The sequence below is a fragment of the Oncorhynchus kisutch genome, linkage group LG11, assembly GCF_002021735.2.
Source record: "Oncorhynchus kisutch isolate 150728-3 linkage group LG11, Okis_V2, whole genome shotgun sequence".
NCBI lineage: Eukaryota > Metazoa > Chordata > Actinopteri > Salmoniformes > Salmonidae > Oncorhynchus > Oncorhynchus kisutch.
The window spans coordinates 23,712,259-23,732,258 of NC_034184.2; the positions used below are offsets into that span (position 1 = coordinate 23,712,259).

Here is a 20,000-nt window from a genome sequence, read left to right on the forward strand (position 1 = left end):
TCGGACTGCCCCTTGAATTCACTGCAATGTTATTTGACAACAATCCTTCCATATTCCATGGAAAAAGTGAGGACACAGGTAACAGCATGCATAAAAGGTGCAGTGAAATGCTTGCATGCTAGCTCCCTCAACATTGCAGTACAATAATCAATATAAACAATAAAAAAAGTCAAATAAAAATATCAAGTAATTAGAAGGTAGTATGCAAAGTAATAAACTGACATGTACACAATAGGATTTACCATATAGATTATGAATGTGCTATGTCAAGTATGACTGTATTTACAAATATGAAATGGTTTGTGTCATGGTTGCACGGTTAAATCGATAGCATATAAAAGAACAGCAGCGTTGACTGTGTGTGGTATCACTACAGGCACACATCACAGCACTGTGGCCTCGTCCCTACTCTCTCTCCTCCTGCCCTGTCACCACAACTGTTTCACACTGTCTAAATAAAGCAATACAAAATAAGAAAGGAGGGAGGAATTACACTGTGATCTAGGACTGAGAGGACCTAATTGAGACCATAGGCTCCAAATAGGAAAGGAGAACTAGATATTTCCATGGGAACCAGAGAGCGCCACATTGGCTGATTTACGAGATTTAATGAGACCAATATGAAAAGGAAAACGAAAGGTCATTTTGGGGCATTCGATGGATTACATTCTTTCGCACAACTGGTTAGCCTCAATTTGAAATCATCCTTGAACTTTTGTAACATTTCACTTGTTCATTTCACTTTGTTCATTTCACTTTGTATTGGAAAATCTAGAGATTGAAAAGCACATATCTAATCTGTTTGGTCAGAGCGGCATATATACAGTCTATAGGGCCCGGCTGTTGAGTTCTAGTCCTGTTTATAGACATCTGGAGCTGCTCAAACATGAATAAAAGTCTCTACTGCCCTGTCTGTGGTCAGTGGCAGCAGCTAGAACAGCAGTTAGGGTCTAGAACAGAGCCACTGCTTACGGTTCTATTAGGCACCACTATAATCCCCTGTAACACCACTCACACATCCTCATCAGAAAACATCTGTTATTACAGCACACCCACACACGCGCACACACACACACACAGTCCCCAGTCAGCTGTAACCAACTAGCATCAACATACGCGCACACACACACACACACACACACACACACACACACACACACACACACACACACACACACACACACACACACACACACACACACACACACACACACACACACACACACACACACACACTCATTAGGCTGTTATTGGAGGATCAGCCTTGTATCTGAATAACAGTCTGAGCTTAGACTGGAGAGGCCGAGAGAAGGATGGATTACTGCCAGACAGACAGCTGAAGGGACGGAGAGGGGAAAATAAGAGGTGAATGTAGAGAGCAAGTGCAACAGAGCTACTGATAGGGACTGGAGGAATTACAGGGATAGACATGGAGAGGAGAGAGGAAAAGAAGGATGAATGTGTAGAGATAATCAAGAGTAATCGATGCCAGGAATGGAGAGAGAAAGGAAGCAAGAGAAAACGGGTGAATGTGGACAGAAGGAGTGTAGCAGTGCCACTGATATGGAACTGGGGAGGGGGCTTCTGCCAGTAACAGCACAAAAGAAGAGAGGAAAAAGAGGTGAATGGAGTGTAGGGCCACTGGAACGAATAGAACAGCTAATCTGCCCAGAGAGCTCTGGGGGAGCAGACGAGATCAGACCAGAACATCCCCTCTGGGAAGGCCTCTGGTACCAGCAGATGTTTCTTATCAAGGCCTTATCAATTTCAATAAACCATGACAAAGCTATTATGCTAATCTGATTTTATGGCCAATTCTCAACCACGGAGGTTTGAACGCTTGTCTTTTTATCATCCACTAATCCACAAATCCACAAATTAAAATCAAATCAAATGTTAATGTTATTGCAGCCTTATTCTACAATTGATTGACATTTTCTTTTTTTTACACACATTAATCCGTTATGACAAAGCCAAAACATTTTTTGCAAATGTATAAAATCATTTTAAAAACTGAAAAACCTTACCAAGCTATGCTATGAGACTCGAAATTTAGCTCAGGTGCATCCTGTTTCCATTGATCATCCTTGACATGTGTCTACAAATTGTTTGGAGTCCACCTTTGGTAAATATAATTCATTGGACATCATTTGGAAAGGCACACACCTGTCTACATAAAGTTCCACAGTTGACAGTGCATGTCAGAGCAAACACTAAGCCATGAGGTCGAAGGAATTGTCCGTAGAGCTCCGAGACAGGATTGTGTCGAGCCACAGACCTGGGTAAGGGTACCAAAAGATTTCTGCAGCATTGAATGTCCCCAAGAACCAAGTGGCCTCCATCATTCTTAAATGGAAGAAATTTGGAACCACCAAGACTCTTCCTAGAGCTGGCCGCCTGGACAAACTGAGCAATCGGGGGAGAAGGTCAGGAAGGTGACCAACAACACGATGGTCACTCTTACAGAGCTCCAGAGTTCATCTGTGGAGATGGGAGAATCTTCCAGAATGACAACCATCTCTGCAGCACTCCACCAATCAAGTCTATATGGTCGAGTGGTCAGACGGAAGTCACTCCTCAGTAAAAGGCACATGACAGCTACCTTGGAGTTTCCCAAAATGCACCTAATGACTCTCAGACCATGAGAAACAAGATTCTCCAGTCTGATGAATCCAAGCTTGAACTTCTTGGCCTAAATACCAAGCGTCATATCTGGAGGAAACCTGGCACCATCCCTACGGTGAAGCATGGTGGTGGCAGCATCATGCTGTGGAGATGTTTTTCAGCAGCAGGGACTGGGAGACTCAGGATCGCGGCAAAGATGAACGGAGCAAAGTACAGAGAGATCCTTGATGAAAGCCTGCTCCAGAGCCCCCAGGGGCAAAGGTTCACCTTCCAATAGGACAATGACTCTAAGCACAGATCCAAGATAATGCAGGAGTGGTTTTGAGACAAGTCTCTGAATGGCCTTGAGTGGCCCAGCCACAACCTGGACTTGAAACCGATCAAACATCTTTGGAGAGACCTGAAAATATCTGTGCAGCAACACTCCCCATCCAACCTGACAGCGCTTAAGAAGATCTGCAGAGAAAAATGGGAGTAACTCCCCAAATACAGGTGTGCCAAGCTTGTAGCCTCATACCCAAGAAGAATCAATGCTGTACTCACTGCCATAGCTGCTTCAACAAAGTGCTGAGTAAAGGGTCTGAATACTTATGTAAATGTGATATTTAAAAACATGTTTTTCCCCTAGTATGGGTTATTGTGTGTAGATAGATGAGGGAAAAAAGGATTTAATCCATTTTAGAATAAGGCTGTAACGTAACAAAATGTGGAAAAAGTCAATGGGTCTGAACCCACTGTACATATCAAGTGGGTAAAACAGTATGTAAACATTATTAAAGTGACCAGTGTTCAATGACTATGTACATAGGGCAGCAGTCTCTATGGTGCAGGGTAGAGTGCCGGGTGGTAGCCAGCTAGCAACATTGACTAAAGTTCAGGGCAGGGTACTAGGCGGAGACACCGCTGCTAAGCAGAGACACCGCTGCTGAACAGAGACACCGCTGCTGAGCAGAGACACTGCTGCTGAGCAGAGACACCGCTAATGAGCAGAGACACCACTGCTAAGCAGAGACACCGCTGCTGAGCAGAGACACCGCTGCTGAACAGAGACACCGCTGCTGAACAGAGACACCGCTGCTGAACAGAGACACCGCTGCTGAACAGAGACACCGCTGATGAGCAGAGACACCGCTGCTGAGCAGAGACACCGCTGCTGAACAGAGACACCGCTGCTGAACAGAGACACCGCTGCTGAGCAGAGAGCGCACTGAACAGAGACACCGCTGCTGAACAGAGACACCGCTGCTGAGCAGAGAGCGCACTGAACAGAGACACCGCTGCTGAGCAGAGACACCGCTGCTGAGCAGAGACACCGCTGCTGAGCAGAGAGCGCACTGAACAGAGACACCGCTGCTGAACAGAGACACCGCTGCTGAGCAGAGACACCGCTGCTGAACAGAGACACCGCTGCTGAACAGAGACACCGCTGCTGAGCAGAGAGCGCACTGAACAGAGAGTGCAGTTGCACTTGGCCAAAATCAATTCCAGTAATTAATTAAGTAATTATAAATGTACTCTGACACCTCGCGACTCACCATTAACAGGTCTGCAACCCAACTTGGGTCACGACCCATACTTTAAGAAAGGCTATTAGATGATAGTGGGGTGAACAGGCCGTGGCTCGGGTGGTTGAGATCCTCAATGATCTTCTTGACCCAGCAGGGGTTCCCAACCTTTTTTCCCAACCTCAAAAAGTTGTTTTATTTTTTTATTTTTTTATTTGAGGGACCTAGGAAAATTACATTGTTTTGACACTAATTTCTTGCAATTCTACGTTTAACAAGACTCGTTTAGATAGGCTATTTAATGATAATAATAATAATAATAGATAATAATAATAAAGTCTAGGCCTTATAAAGGGTTTATGGAGGCTTGAGCCTTTAAAGTTGTGCTTTATTTAGTAGAGCCACATGGTTCACTGATAGAGATCCCAAATCCTCCCGATTGAAGGAGAATCCCCCACCCTGTTTCCCATACAGATGACTGAAGTTAGCTAGAGGGACAGCTTTGTTATGGTAACCTAGGTCTCTCTGTCTCTCTCCTGTAAGTTGGACTTGTCAGTTTAGTGTGTGTGTGTGAATGTGTGCGTGTGTCTTGTCAGTGTGTGTGTGTGTGTGTGTGTGTGTGTGTGTGTGTGTGTGTGTGTGTGTGTGTGTGTGTGTGTGTGTGTGTCAGGTCAGGTCAGTATAAGAAACAGGATACTCTATTAATAGAGCAGTGTGGATGTTTGATCAGAAAACAAGAGTTCCATGAAGCTCTGCTCTCTCTGCATAGCCCTCTGTTTGTATAGCCCTCTGTTTGTGTAGCCCTCTGTCTGTGTAGCCCTCTGTCTGTGTAGCCCTCTCTATGTGTAGCCCTCTGTCTGTGTAGCCCTCTCTCTGCATAGCCCTCTGTTTGTATAGCCCTCTGTTTGTATAGCCCTCTGTTTGTATAGCCCTCTGTTTGTGTAGCCCTCTGTCTGTGTAGCCCTCTGTCTGTGTAGCCCTCTCTATGTGTAGCCTTCTGTTTGTGTAGCCCTCTGTCTATGTAGCCCTCTGTTTGTGTAGCCCTCTGTCTGTGTAGCCCTCTGTCTGTGTAGCCCTCTCTATGTGTAGCCCTCTGTTTGTGTAGCCCTCTCTATGTGTAGCCCTCTGTCTGTGTAGCCCTCTCTATGTGTAGCCCTCTGTCTGTGTAGCCCTCTCTATGTGTAGCCCTCTGTTTGTGTAGCCCTCTGTCTATGTAGCCCTCTGTTTGTGTAGCCCTCTGTCTGTGTAGCCCTCTGTCTGTGTAGCCCTCTCTATGTGTAGCCCTCTGTTTGTGTAGCCCTCTCTATGTGTAGCCCTCTGTCTGTGTAGCCCTCTCTATGTGTAGCCCTCTGTCTATGTAGCCCTCTCTATGTGTAGCCCTCTGTCTGTGTAGCCCTCTCTATGTGTAGCCCTCTGTTTGTGTAGCCCTCTGTCTATGTAGCCCTCTGTTTGTGTAGCCCTCTCTATGTGTAGCTCTCTGTCTATGTAGCCCTCTGTTTGTGTAGCCCTCTCTATGTGTAGCCCTCTGTCTGTGTAGCCCTCTGTCTGTGTAGCCCTCTGTCTGTGTAGCTCTCTGTCTATGTAGCCCTCTGTTTGTGTAGCCCTCTCTATGTGTAGCTCTCTGTCTATGTAGCCCTCTGTCTGTGTAGCCCTCTCTATGTGTAGCTCTCTGTCTATGTAGCCCTCTGTTTGTGTAGCCCTCTCTATGTGTAGCCCTCTGTCTGTGTAGCTCTCTGTCTATGTAGCCCTCTGTTTGTGTAGCCCTCTCTATGTGTAGCCCTCTGTCTGTGTAGCCCTCTGTCTGTGTAGCCCTCTCTATGTGTAGCCCTCTCTATGTGTAGCCCTCTGTCTATGTAGCTCTCTGTTTGTGTAGCCCTCTGTCTGTGTAGCCCTCTCTATGTGTAGCCCTCTGTCTGTGTAGCCCTCTCTATGTGTAGCCCTCTGTTTGTGTAGCCCTCTGTCTATGTAGCCCTCTGTTTGTGTAGCCCTCTGTCTGTGTAGCCCTCTGTCTGTGTAGCCCTCTCTATGTGTAGCCCTCTGTTTGTGTAGCCCTCTCTATGTGTAGCCCTCTGTCTGTGTAGCCCTCTCTATGTGTAGCCCTCTGTCTATGTAGCCCTCTCTATGTGTAGCCCTCTGTCTGTGTAGCCCTCTCTATGTGTAGCCCTCTGTTTGTGTAGCCCTCTGTCTATGTAGCCCTCTGTTTGTGTAGCCCTCTCTATGTGTAGCTCTCTGTCTATGTAGCCCTCTGTTTGTATAGCCCTCTGTTTGTGTAGCCCTCTGTCTGTGTAGCCCTCTGTCTGTGTAGCCCTCTCTATGTGTAGCCCTCTGTTTGTGTAGCCCTCTGTCTATGTAGCCCTCTGTTTGTGTAGCCCTCTCTATGTGTAGCTCTCTGTCTATGTAGCCCTCTGTTTGTGTAGCCCTCTCTATGTGTAGCCCTCTGTCTGTGTAGCCCTCTGTCTGTGTAGCCCTCTGTCTGTGTAGCTCTCTGTCTATGTAGCCCTCTGTTTGTGTAGCCCTCTCTATGTGTAGCTCTCTGTCTATGTAGCCCTCTGTCTGTGTAGCCCTCTCTATGTGTAGCTCTCTGTCTATGTAGCCCTCTGTTTGTGTAGCCCTCTCTATGTGTAGCCCTCTGTCTGTGTAGCTCTCTGTCTATGTAGCCCTCTGTTTGTGTAGCCCTCTCTATGTGTAGCCCTCTGTCTGTGTAGCCCTCTGTCTGTGTAGCCCTCTCTATGTGTAGCCCTCTCTATGTGTAGCCCTCTGTCTATGTAGCTCTCTGTTTGTGTAGCCCTCTCTATGTGTAGCCCTCTCTATGTGTAGCCCTCTGTCTATGTAGCTCTCTGTTTGTGTAGCCCTCTCTATGTGTAGCCCTCTGTCTATGTAGCCCTCTGTTTGTGTAGCCCTCTCTATGTGTAGCCCTCTGTCTATGTAGCTCTCTGTTTGTGTAGCCCTCTGTCTGTGTAGCCCTCTGTCTGTGTAGCCCTCTCTATGTGTAGCCCTCTGTTTGTGTAGCCCTCTCTATGTGTAGCCCTCTGTCTGTGTAGCCCTCTCTATGTGTAGCCCTCTGTCTATGTAGCCCTCTCTATGTGTAGCCCTCTGTCTGTGTAGCCCTCTCTATGTGTAGCCCTCTGTTTGTGTAGCCCTCTGTCTATGTAGCCCTCTGTTTGTGTAGCCCTCTCTATGTGTAGCTCTCTGTCTATGTAGCCCTCTGTTTGTATAGCCCTCTGTTTGTGTAGCCCTCTGTCTGTGTAGCCCTCTGTCTGTGTAGCCCTCTCTATGTGTAGCCCTCTGTTTGTGTAGCCCTCTGTCTATGTAGCCCTCTGTTTGTGTAGCCCTCTCTATGTGTAGCTCTCTGTCTATGTAGCCCTCTGTTTGTGTAGCCCTCTCTATGTGTAGCCCTCTGTCTGTGTAGCCCTCTGTTTGTGTAGCCCTCTGTCTATGTAGCCCTCTGTTTGTGTAGCCCTCTCTATGTGTAGCCCTTTGTCTGTGTAGCTCTCTGTCTATGTAGCCCTCTGTTTGTGTAGCCCTCTCTATGTGTAGCTCTCTGTCTATGTAGCCCTCTGTCTGTGTAGCCCTCTCTATGTGTAGCCCTCTCTATGTGTAGCCCTCTGTCTGTGTAGCCCTCTGTTTGTGTAGCCCACTCTATGTGTAGCCCTCTCTATGTGTAGCCCTCTGTCTGTGTAGCCCTCTGTTTGTGTAGCCCACTCTATGTGTAGCCCTCTCTATGTGTAGCCCTCTGTCTGTGTAGCCCTCTGTTTGTGTAGCCCACTCTATGTGTAGCCCTCTCTATGTGTAGCCCTCTGTCTGTGTAGCCCTCTGTTTGTGTAGCCCACTCTATGTGTAGCCCTCTCTATGTGTAGTCCTCTGTCTGTGTAGCCCTCTGTTCGTGTAGCCCTCTCTATGTGTAGCCCTCTGTCTATGTAGCCCTCTGTTTGTGTAGCCCTCTGTTTGTGTAGCCCTGTCTATGTGTAGCCCTCTCTATGTGTAGCCCTCTGTTTGTGTAGCCCTCTGTCTATGTAGCCCTCTGTTTGTGTAGCCCTCTCTATGTGTAGCTCTCTGTCTATGTAGCCCTCTGTTTGTGTAGCCCTCTCTATGTGTAGCCCTCTGTCTGTGTAGCCCTGTTTGTGTAGCCCTCTCTATGTGTAGCCCTCTGTTTGTGTAGCCCTCTCTATGTGTAGCCCTCTGTCTGTGTAGCCCTCTCTCTGTGTAGCCCTCTGTCTGTGTAGCTCTCTCTCTGTGGTGCCCTCTGTCTGTGTAGCTCTGTCTCTGTGTAGCACTCTCTCTGTGGTGCCCTCTGTCTATGTAGCCCTCTGTTTGTGTAGCCCTCTCTATGTGTAGCCCTCTGTCTGTGTAGCCCTCTGTTTGTGTAGCCCACTCTATGTGTAGCCCTCTCTATGTGTAGCCCTCTGTCTGTGTAGCCCTCTGTTTGTGTAGCCCACTCTATGTGTAGCCCTCTCTATGTGTAGCCCTCTGTCTGTGTAGCCCTCTGTTTGTGTAGCCCACTCTATGTGTAGGACCTCTGTCTGTGTAGCCCTCTCTATGTGTAGCCCTCTGTTTGTGTAGCCCTCTGTCTATGTAGCCCTCTGCTTGTGTAGCCCTCTCTATGTGTAGCTCTCTGTCTATGTAGCCCTCTGTTTGTGTAGCCCTCTCTATGTGTAGCCCTCTGTCTGTGTAGCCCTCTGTCTGTGTAGCCCTCTGTCTGTGTAGCTCTCTGTCTATGTAGCCCTCTGTTTGTGTAGCCCTCTCTATGTGTAGCTCTCTGTCTATGTAGCCCTCTGTCTGTGTAGCCCTCTCTATGTGTAGCTCTCTGTCTATGTAGCCCTCTGTTTGTGTAGCCCTCTCTATGTGTAGCCCTCTGTCTGTGTAGCTCTCTGTCTATGTAGCCCTCTGTTTGTGTAGCCCTCTCTATGTGTAGCCCTCTGTCTGTGTAGCCCTCTGTCTGTGTAGCCCTCTCTATGTGTAGCCCTCTCTATGTGTAGCCCTCTGTCTATGTAGCTCTCTGTTTGTGTAGCCCTCTCTATGTGTAGCCCTCTCTATGTGTAGCCCTCTGTCTATGTAGCTCTCTGTTTGTGTAGCCCTCTCTATGTGTAGCCCTCTGTCTATGTAGCCCTCTGTTTGTGTAGCCCTCTCTATGTGTAGCCCTCTGTCTATGTAGCTCTCTGTTTGTGTAGCCCTCTGTCTGTGTAGCCCTCTGTCTGTGTAGCCCTCTCTATGTGTAGCCCTCTGTTTGTGTAGCCCTCTCTATGTGTAGCCCTCTGTCTGTGTAGCCTTCTCTATGTGTAGCCCTCTGTCTATGTAGCCCTCTCTATGTGTAGCCCTCTGTCTGTGTAGCCCTCTCTATGTGTAGCCCTCTGTTTGTGTAGCCCTCTGTCTATGTAGCCCTCTGTTTGTGTAGCCCTCTCTATGTGTAGCTCTCTGTCTATGTAGCCCTCTGTTTGTATAGCCCTCTGTTTGTGTAGCCCTCTGTCTGTGTAGCCCTCTGTCTGTGTAGCCCTCTCTATGTGTAGCCCTCTGTTTGTGTAGCCCTCTGTCTATGTAGCCCTCTGTTTGTGTAGCCCTCTCTATGTGTAGCTCTCTGTCTATGTAGCCCTCTGTTTGTGTAGCCCTCTCTATGTGTAGCCCTCTGTCTGTGTAGCCCTCTGTTTGTGTAGCCCTCTGTCTATGTAGCCCTCTGTTTGTGTAGCCCTCTCTATGTGTAGCCCTCTGTCTGTGTAGCTCTCTGTCTATGTAGCCCTCTGTTTGTGTAGCCCTCTCTATGTGTAGCTCTCTGTCTATGTAGCCCTCTGTCTGTGTAGCCCTCTCTATGTGTAGCCCTCTCTATGTGTAGCCCTCTGTCTGTGTAGCCCTCTGTTTGTGTAGCCCACTCTATGTGTAGCCCTCTCTATGTGTAGCCCTCTGTCTGTGTAGCCCTCTGTTTGTGTAGCCCACTCTATGTGTAGCCCTCTCTATGTGTAGCCCTCTGTCTGTGTAGCCCTCTGTTTGTGTAGCCCACTCTATGTGTAGCCCTCTCTATGTGTAGCCCTCTGTCTGTGTAGCCCTCTGTTTGTGTAGCCCACTCTATGTGTAGCCCTCTCTATGTGTAGTCCTCTGTCTGTGTAGCCCTCTGTTCGTGTAGCCCTCTCTATGTGTAGCCCTCTGTCTATGTAGCCCTCTGTTTGTGTAGCCCTCTGTTTGTGTAGCCCTGTCTATGTGTAGCCCTCTCTATGTGTAGCCCTCTGTTTGTGTAGCCCTCTGTCTATGTAGCCCTCTGTTTGTGTAGCCCTCTCTATGTGTAGCTCTCTGTCTATGTAGCCCTCTGTTTGTGTAGCCCTCTCTATGTGTAGCCCTCTGTCTGTGTAGCCCTGTTTGTGTAGCCCTCTCTATGTGTAGCCCTCTGTTTGTGTAGCCCTCTCTATGTGTAGCCCTCTGTCTGTGTAGCCCTCTCTCTGTGTAGCCCTCTGTCTGTGTAGCTCTCTCTCTGTGGTGCCCTCTGTCTGTGTAGCTCTGTCTCTGTGTAGCACTCTCTCTGTGGTGCCCTCTGTCTATGTAGCCCTCTGTTTGTGTAGCCCTCTCTATGTGTAGCCCTCTGTCTGTGTAGCCCTCTGTTTGTGTAGCCCACTCTATGTGTAGCCCTCTCTATGTGTAGCCCTCTGTCTGTGTAGCCCTCTGTTTGTGTAGCCCACTCTATGTGTAGCCCTCTCTATGTGTAGCCCTCTGTCTGTGTAGCCCTCTGTTTGTGTAGCCCACTCTATGTGTAGCCCTCTCTATGTGTAGTCCTCTGTCTGTGTAGCCCTCTGTTCGTGTAGCCCTCTCTATGTGTAGCCCTCTGTCTATGTAGCCCTCTGTTTGTGTAGCCCTCTGTTTGTGTAGCCCTCTGTCTATGTAGCCCTCTGTTTGTGTAGCCCTCTCTATGTGTAGCTCTCTGTCTATGTAGCCCTCTGTTTGTGTAGCCCTCTGTCTGTGTAGCCCTCTGTCTGTGTAGCCCTGTTTGTGTAGCCCTCTCTATGTGTAGCCCTCTGTTTGTGTAGCCCTCTCTATGTGTAGCCCTCTGTCTGTGTAGCCCTCTCTCTGTGTAGCCCTCTGTCTGTGTAGCTCTCTCTCTGTGGTGCCCTCTGTCTGTGTAGCTCTGTCTCTGTGTAGCACTCTCTCTGTGGTGCCCTCTGTCTGTGTAGCTCTGTCTCTGTGTAGCCCTCTGTCTGTGTAGCCCTCTGTCTATGTAGCCCTCTGTTTGTGTAGCCCTCTCTATGTGTAGCTCTCTGTCTATGTAGCCCTCTGTTTGTGTAGCCCTCTCTATGTGTAGCCCTCTGTCTGTGTAGCCCTCTGTCTGTGTAGCCCTCTGTCTGTGTAGCCCTCTGTTTGTGTAGCCCTCTGTCTATGTAGCCCTCTGTTTGTGTAGCCCTCTCTATGTGTAGCCCTCTGTCTGTGTAGCTCTCTGTCTATGTAGCCCTCTGTTTGTGTAGCCCTCTCTATGTGTAGCTCTCTGTCTATGTAGCCCTCTGTCTGTGTAGCCCTCTCTATGTGTAGCTCTCTGTCTATGTAGCCCTCTGTTTGTGTAGCCCTCTCTATGTGTAGCCCTCTGTCTGTGTAGCTCTCTGTCTATGTAGCCCTCTGTTTGTGTAGCCCTCTCTATGTGAAGCCCTCTGTCTGTGTAGCCCTCTGTCTGTGTAGCCCTCTCTATGTGTAGCCCTCTCTATGTGTAGCCCTCTGTCTATGTAGCTCTCTTTTTGTGTAGCCCTCTCTATGTGTAGCCCTCTCTATGTGTAGCCCTCTGTCTATGTAGCTCTCTGTTTGTGTAGCCCTCTCTATGTGTAGCCCTCTGTCTATGTAGCTCTCTTTTTGTGTAGCCCTCTCTATGTGTAGCCCTCTCTATGTGTAGCCCTCTGTCTATGTAGCTCTCTGTTTGTGTAGCCCTCTCTATGTGTAGCCCTCTGTCTATGTAGCCCTCTGTTTGTGTAGCCCTCTCTATGTGTAGCCCTCTGTCTATGTAGCTCTCTGTTTGTGTAGCCCTCTCTATGTGTAGCCCTCTGTCTATGTAGCCCTCTCTATGTGTAGCCCTCTCTATGTGTAGCACACTGTTTGTGTAGCCCTCTGTTTGTGTAGCCCTCTCTATGTGTAGCCCTCTGTCTGTGTAGCCCTCTGTCTATGTAGCCCTCTGTCTGTGTAGCCCTCTGTCTGTGTAGCCCTCTCTATGTGTAGCCCTCTCTATGTGTAGCCCTCTGTCTGTGTAGCCCTCTGTCTGTGTAGCCCTCTGTCTGTGTAGCCCTCTCTATGTGTAGCCCTCTGTCTGTGTAGCCCTCTCTATGTGTAGCCCTCTGTCTGTGTAGCCCTCTCTATGTGTAGCCCTCTGTCTGTGTAGCCCTCTCTATGTGTAGCCCTCTGTCTGTGTAGCCCTCTCTATGTGTAGCCCTCTGTCTGTGTAGCCCTCTCTATGTGTAGCCCTCTCTATGTGTAGCCCTCTCTATGTGTAGCCCTCTGTCTGTGTAGCCCTCTGTCTGTGTAGCCCTCTGTCTGTGTAGCCCTCTCTATGTGTAGCCCTCTCTATGTGTAGCCCTCTGTCTGTGTAGCCCTCTGTCTGTGTAGCCCTCTGTCTGTGTAGCCCTCTCTATGTGTAGCCCTCTCTATGTGTAGCCCTCTGTCTGTGTAGCCCTCTCTATGTGTAGCCCTCTCTATGTGTAGCCCTCTGTCTATGTATCCCTCTGTTTGTGTATCCCTCTGTCTGTGTAGCCCTCTGTTTGTGTAGCCCTCTGTTTGTGTAGCCCTCTCTATGTGTAGCCCTCTCTATGTGTAGCCCTCTATCTATGTAGCCCTCTGTGTGTGTAGCCCTCTCTATGTGTAGCCCTCTCTATGTGTAGCCTTCTGTCTATGTAGCCCTCTGTCTATGTAGCCCTCTGTCTGTGTAGCCCTCTCTTTGTGTAGCCCTCTCTATGTGTAGCCCTCTCTATGTGTAGCCCTCTCTATGTGTAGCCCTCTGTCTATGTAGCCCTCTGTCTATGTAGCCCTCTGTTTGTTTAGCACTCTCTATGTGTAGCCCTCTGTTTGTTTAGCCCTCTCTATGTGTAGCCCTCTGTCTGTGTAGCCCTCTGTTTGTGTAGCCCACTCTATGTGTAGCCCTCTCTATGTGTAGCCCTCTGTCTGTGTAGCCCTCTGTTTGTGTAGCCCACTCTATGTGTAGCCCTCTCTATGTGTAGCCCTCTGTCTGTGTAGCCCTCTGTTTGTGTAGCCCACTCTATGTGTAGCCCTCTCTATGTGTAGCCCTCTGTCTGTGTAGCCCTCTGTTTGTTTAGCCCACTCTATGTGTAGCCCTCTCTATGTGTAGTCCTCTGTCTGTGTAGCCCTCTGTTCGTGTAGCCCTCTCTATGTGTAGCCCTCTGTCTATGTAGCCCTCTGTTTGTGTAGCCCTCTGTTTGTGTAGCCCTGTCTATGTGTAGCCCTCTCTATGTGTAGCCCTCTGTTTGTGTAGCCCTCTGTCTATGTAGCCCTCTGTTTGTGTAGCCCTCTCTATGTGTAGCTCTCTGTCTATGTAGCCCTCTGTTTGTGTAGCCCTCTCTATGTGTAGCCCTCTGTCTGTGTAGCCCTGTTTGTGTAGCCCTCTCTATGTGTAGCCCTCTGTTTGTGTAGCCCTCTCTATGTGTAGCCCTCTGTCTGTGTAGCCCTCTCTCTGTGTAGCCCTCTGTCTGTGTAGCTCTCTCTCTGTGGTGCCCTCTGTCTGTGTAGCTCTGTCTCTGTGTAGCACTCTCTCTGTGGTGCCCTCTGTCTGTGTAGCTCTGTCTCTGTGTAGCCCTCTGTCTGTGTAGCCCTCTGTTTGTGTAGCCCTCTGTCTGTATAGCCCTCTGTCTGTGTAGCCCTCTCTCTGTGTAGCCCTCTGTCTGTGTAGCTCTCTCTCTGTGTAGCCCTCTGTCTGTGTAGCTCTCTCTCTCTCTGTGTAGCCCTCTGTCTGTGTAGCTCTCTCTCTCTGTGTAGCCCTCTGTCTGTGTAGCCCTCTGTCTGTATAGCCATCTGTCTGCAGGATATATATAAAGACAGGGAGAAATTTATAGAAATGGAGGGAGAGAGAGAAAGATCGGAAGGGAAAGAGAGTGCAGTAGAAAGGTGTGTGTGTGTGTGTGTGTGTGTGTGTGTGTGTGTGTGTGTGTGTGTGTGTGTGTGTGTGTGTGTGTGTGTGTGTGTGTGTGTGTGTGTGTGTGTGTGTGGATGTCAGACCCCTCTCACTGGGCACACACTGCATAAATCAACGTTGTTTCCATGTCAGTTCAATGAAAATATGTTGAACCAATGTGGAATAGACATTGAATTGACGTCTGTTCCCAGAGGACTGCTACAGACCTGGCGTGAAGTCCGTCTGTCCCATAGGGCTGTACCAGGTACTGATGGACAGTCATGTTTCGTAAGGTTCCCGCCAGCTTGATTTTCTTCCTCGACCGATGCAGGTTGATGATATAGATCGTTATGGATCCTCTCACGTAGTTACGACTGGAAGGAATAGAAGAGAAGTATTCTAAATTTAAAAGCGAGTAAAGATAAACACAAATATTGGTTTTCATGGTCTTCTTTTTCTCACACACACACACACACACACACACACACACACACACACACACACACACACACACACACACACACACACACACACACACACACACACACACACACACACACACACACACACACACACACACACACACACACACACTCACACACACTGCAGAGACAGAGAGACAGACAGAGAGGAAGTTCCTTGAGTAGACCTTTTGTTGCTCTCTCACTACCTTTTTCTCACTATCTCTAGCGAGATCTGTAAGGGCCTTTATAGTGTCATCCTCTGCCGAGCACAACAGAACCTTCAAAAGCTAACTAGGAGAAGAGTCCTTTTAAAGACAGAGGAAAGCCTTTGAAATGGTTACCTGGTATGTCAGGGATGGAACAATGCTGCCACCCGCCAATTTAATAACAGGAGCAAAAGGAGTTGAAGAAGACGGGTCAATCTGAACGTGTTCCAAGCATTCCATTAACTCAATGTAATCTACTTCTTCATTAGAAACCCAAACCTGTCATCTATTTGTATGTACATTTATATTAAAGCGGCAATCAGCAGTTGAAACAATAACAAAGCCTTCTCCTAGCCCCTGTTCCGGTAAAAGCTGAGGGATGGTGCTGAAGAGGTGCAATCCCTTTCAGAGACAGAGCTGTGGAGGCAAGGAATGATCATCCCTGCTATCAAAATGAGAGTTTTAACAATGTTTTGAGGCCATATAGTGTTTGTTTACATTTACTTTGTTTACAAACATTGGAGTAAAACAAGGTTATATTTTGGGTTGTGATGGGGTACGACAGTTGAACTAAGCTTATGATGTATTTATAAGTTATACTGTATTCTTCAACAAGCAATAGGTACATATCACTAATATAAGTCCAGAAATGGATGTAGCAACTGCAGAGTGTCCTTTTAAAGCGTATTTGATGTAATTGCCCTCTTGGCCTTGTTTCTAGATACAGTACACTTCATAATACTGTCAAATATGCCCAGGTTGAAGGGATCTGAGATGTTTTGATATGATCAGAACCTAAGACCTGAAGTCCCTACTCACATCACATTCAGGGTCAATTGGAGAGTGTGAAAGTGTGGGACAGACAATACAGCATGAGTCCCAGTCTCTGGAACAGAGTGCTGGGGACAGGATTTTAGCCAAAGGTAAATATCTACCAGATAAGGCAAACATGATAACATTTAATAACCGTCTAATGTGAAGGGAGGATCAACACAACTGGAGTGGTACCATATGTTTCAGGGTGTCTGTATGGTGATACCAAATGTTTTTGGGTGTCTGTGTGGTGATACCATATGTTTCTGGGTGTCTGTGTGTGGTGATACCATATGTTTCTGGGTGTCTATGTGTGGTGATACCATATGTTTCTAGGTGTCTGTGTGTGGTGATACCATATGTTTCAGGGTGTCTGTGTGGTGATACCATATGTTTCTGGGTGTCTGTGTGTGGTGATACCATATGTTTCTAGGTGTCTGTGTGGTGATACCATATGTTTCTAGGTGTCTGTGTGGTGATACCATATGTTTCTGGGTGTCTGTGTGTGGTGGTGCCATATGTTTCAGGGTGTCTGTGTGGTGATACCATATGTTTCTAGGTGTCTGTGTGGTGATACCATATGTTTCTAGGTGTCTGTGTGGTGATACCATATGTTTCTGGGTGTCTGTGTGTGGTGATATCATATGTTTCAGGATGTCTGTGTGGTGATACCATATGTTTCTGGGTGTCTGTGTGTGGTGATACCATATGTTTCTAGGTGTCTGTGTGGTGATACCATATGTTTCAGGGTGTCTGTGTGGTGATACCATATGTTTCAGGGTGTCTGTGTGGTGATACCATATGTTTCAGGGTGTCTGTGTGGTGATACCATATGTTTCAGGGTGTCTGTGTGGTGATACCATATGTTTCTGGGTGTCTGTGTGGTGATACCATATGTTTCTGGGTGTCTGTGTGGTGATACCATATGTTTCTGGGTGTCTGTGTGGTGATACCATATGTTTCAGGGTGTCTGTGTGGTGATACCATATGTTTCTGGGTGTCTGTGTGTGGTGATACCATATGTTTCTAGGTGTCTGTGTGTGGTGATACCATATGTTTCTGGGTGTCTATGTGTGGTGATACCATATGTTTCAGGGTGTCTGTGTGGTGATACCATATGTTTCAGGGTGTCTGTGTGGTGATACCATATGTTTCTGGGTGTCTGTGTGTGGTGATACCATATGTTTCTAGGTGTCTGTGTGGTGATACCATATGTTTCTAGGTGTCTGTGTGGTGATACCATATGTTTCTGGGTGTCTGTGTGTGGTGGTGCCATATGTTTCAGGGTGTCTGTGTGGTGATACCATATGATACCATATCTCTCCATCTGTCTCACTCTCCATCTCTCTCTCCATCTGTCTCACTCTCCATCTCTCTCTCCATCTGTCTCACTCTCCATCTCTCTCTCCATCTATCTCTCTGACGACTTCTGGTTATTGTTCACTCTTTGTCTCTACATCTCATCGTACATCAAAGAAACACTAAGCAGACACACAGAGATCCTATTCAAGTGACTTGAATAAATTCAAACGAACACTCTGTTGACAGAGAACAGAACCAAGGTTGGTCACGTCTGTATACAGAAACCAGTGTCTGTCTGTCTGTCTGTCTTCGTGTCAGACAGTGTAATCGGTCAGGCCTGGAGAGTTTCTTCTGCTTAACTATTGGAGCCTTATGCCTTATGCCAAACATTGCTCAGGGCTGGGTTGGATCAGACAGAGAGAGTTGGAGGGATAGATACCCTTAGATTAGACAGAGAGTTGGAGAGAGGGATAAAGACAGTCCAGGATTTCCAAAATGATGAGGTTCTTAGGCATTAGAAGCAGGAACGTAAACAATCCTTCCCGTTGTTTGATGTTGGAGCATTGGTTCAGAGTAAAACAGACCATGCTAACCGCTAAATGTCTGGAAGGCTGGAAACCGCTAACTGGCTACCCGGATAGAATAATACAATACCCTTGATAGCAAAATAGTAATGAAACCGCCAACATAGTAAAGAGGATAGATGTTGAGATCCAGATATAAGTCCCTTGCCAGGGGCTACAGACTCCCATCATAAGAGGCGATAGTCACCGTCCTATCCTTCCAGGTGCCAGATGGAAAGCACTTGATGACAACCATTTCATATATCTGCAGATCTGTCGACAGGCTACACCATAGGTTGCAGATCAGATGTGAGGTATATCTATATCTGTGTCAGTAGATACAGTCTCTAGAGAGTACTCTGCGCCAAACCTGTAACTATGATAGAATAGACGACTATAGACAAATCCAATTGTTTGGAGCAGGGGACAGAGATCAAAGAAAATGTTCACCAGCAAAGACGGAAGACTGATACTCCCTTATATGTGTTAATTGTATATTTAATATATACAGTGCCTTCAGAATGTTATGTTACAACCTTAGAAAAAAGTTTTAAGAAATCTTTGCAAATTTATTACAAATAAAAAACATTTTATTAGTCACATGTGCCTTACAGTGAAATGCTTACTTATGAGCCCCTAACCAACAATGCAGTGAAAAAAAATACGGATAAGAATTAGAAATAAAAGTAACAAGTAATTAAAGAGCAGCAGTAAAATAACAATAGCGAGACTATATACAGGGGGTCAATGTGTGGGGGCACCGGTTAGTTGAGGTAATATGTACATGTAGGTTGAGTTATTAAAGTGACTAGGCATAGATGACAACAGAGAGTAGCAGCGGCGTAAAAGGAGGGGTCAATGTCAATAGTCCGGGAAGCCATTTGATTAGCTGTTCAGAAGTCTTATGGCTTGGGGGTAGAAGCTGTGTAGAAGCCTCTTGGACATAGACTTAGCACTCCGGTACCGCTTGCCGTGCGGTAGCAGAGAGAACAGCCTTTGACTAGGGTGGCTGGAGTCTTTGACAATTTTTAGGGCCTTTCTCTGACACTGCCTGGTATACAGTCCCTGGGTGGCAGGAAGCTTGGCCCCAGTGATGTACTGGACCGTTCGCACTAACCTCTGTAGTGCCTTGCGGTCGAAGGCCGAGCAGTTGCCATACCAGCCAGTGATGCAACCAGTCAGGATGTTCTCGATGGTGCAGCTGTAGAACCTTTTGAGGATCTGAGGACCCTCTTCACGGATGTCTTCGTGTGCTTGGACCATGATAGTTCGTTGGTGATGTGGACACCAAGGAACTTGAAGCTCACAACCTGCTCCACTGCAGCCCCGTCGATGAGAATGGGGAAATGCTCGGCCATATAGTCATGAGTGAACAGCGAGTACAGGAGGGGACTGAGCATGCACCCCTGAGGGTCCCCTGTGTTGAGAATCAGCGTGGCAGATGTGTTGTTACCTACCCTTATCGCCTGCGGGCAGCCCATCAGGAAGTCCAGGAACCAATTGCAGAGGGAGGTGTTTAGTACCAGGGTCCTTAGGTTAGTGATGAGATTTGAGGGCACTATGGTGTTGAACGCTGAGCTGTAGGTAATGAATAGCATTCTCACATAGGTGTTCCTTTTGTCCAGGTGGGAAAGGGCAGTGTGGAGTGCAACAGAGATTGCATCATGTGGATCTGTTGGGATGTTATGCAAATTGGAGTGGGTCTAGGGTTTCTGGGATGATGGTGTTGATGTACCTTATTTAAGTATTCAGCCCCTTTGCTATGAGACTCAACATTGAGCTCAGGTACATCCTTTTTCCATTGATCATCCTTGAGATATTTCTACAACTTCATTCAAGTCTGCCTTTGGTAAATTCAATTGATTGGACATGATTTGGAAAGGCACACACCTGTCTATATAAAGTCCCACAGTTGACAGTGCATGTCAGAGCAAAAACCAAGCCATGAGGTTGAAGGAATTGTCCGTAGAGCTCCGAGACAGGATTGTGTTGAGGCACAGATCTGGGGAAGGGTACCAAAATATTTCTGCAGCATCCTAGAGCTGGCCTTGGTCAGGGAGGTGACCAAGAACCCGACGGTAACTCTGACAGAGCTCTAGAGTTCCTATGTGGAGATGGGAGAATGTTCCAGAAGGGCAACCATCTCTATGGCACTCCACCAACCAGGCCTTTATGGTAGAGTGGCCAGACAGAAGCCACTCCTCAGTAAAAGAGTTTGCCAAAATGCACCTAAAGACTCTCAGACCATGACAAACAAGATTCTCTGGTCTGATGAAACCAAGATTAAACTCTTTGGCCTGAATGCCAAGCGTCACGTCTGGAGGAAACATGGCACCATCCCTACAGTGGTGAAGCATGGTGGTGGCAGCATCATGCTGTGAGGATGTTTTTCAGCAGAGAGACTAGTCAGGATCGAGGCAAAGAACGGAGCAAAGTACAGAGAGATCCTT

At 47.5% G+C, this 20,000-nt stretch overlaps 1 protein-coding gene across 1 annotated transcript in view; it reads right to left on the minus strand.

Annotated features, from left to right (window-relative positions):
- hpse2 (heparanase 2) overlaps positions 1–20,000 on the minus strand; it is a 110,437-nt gene that overhangs the window by 4,915 nt on the left and 85,522 nt on the right. The window contains exon 11 of the mRNA XM_031836495.1: positions 14,430–14,576. Coding sequence (XP_031692355.1) covers positions 14,430–14,576 — 147 coding nt within the window. The remainder of the gene's footprint in view (positions 1–14,429; positions 14,577–20,000) is intronic.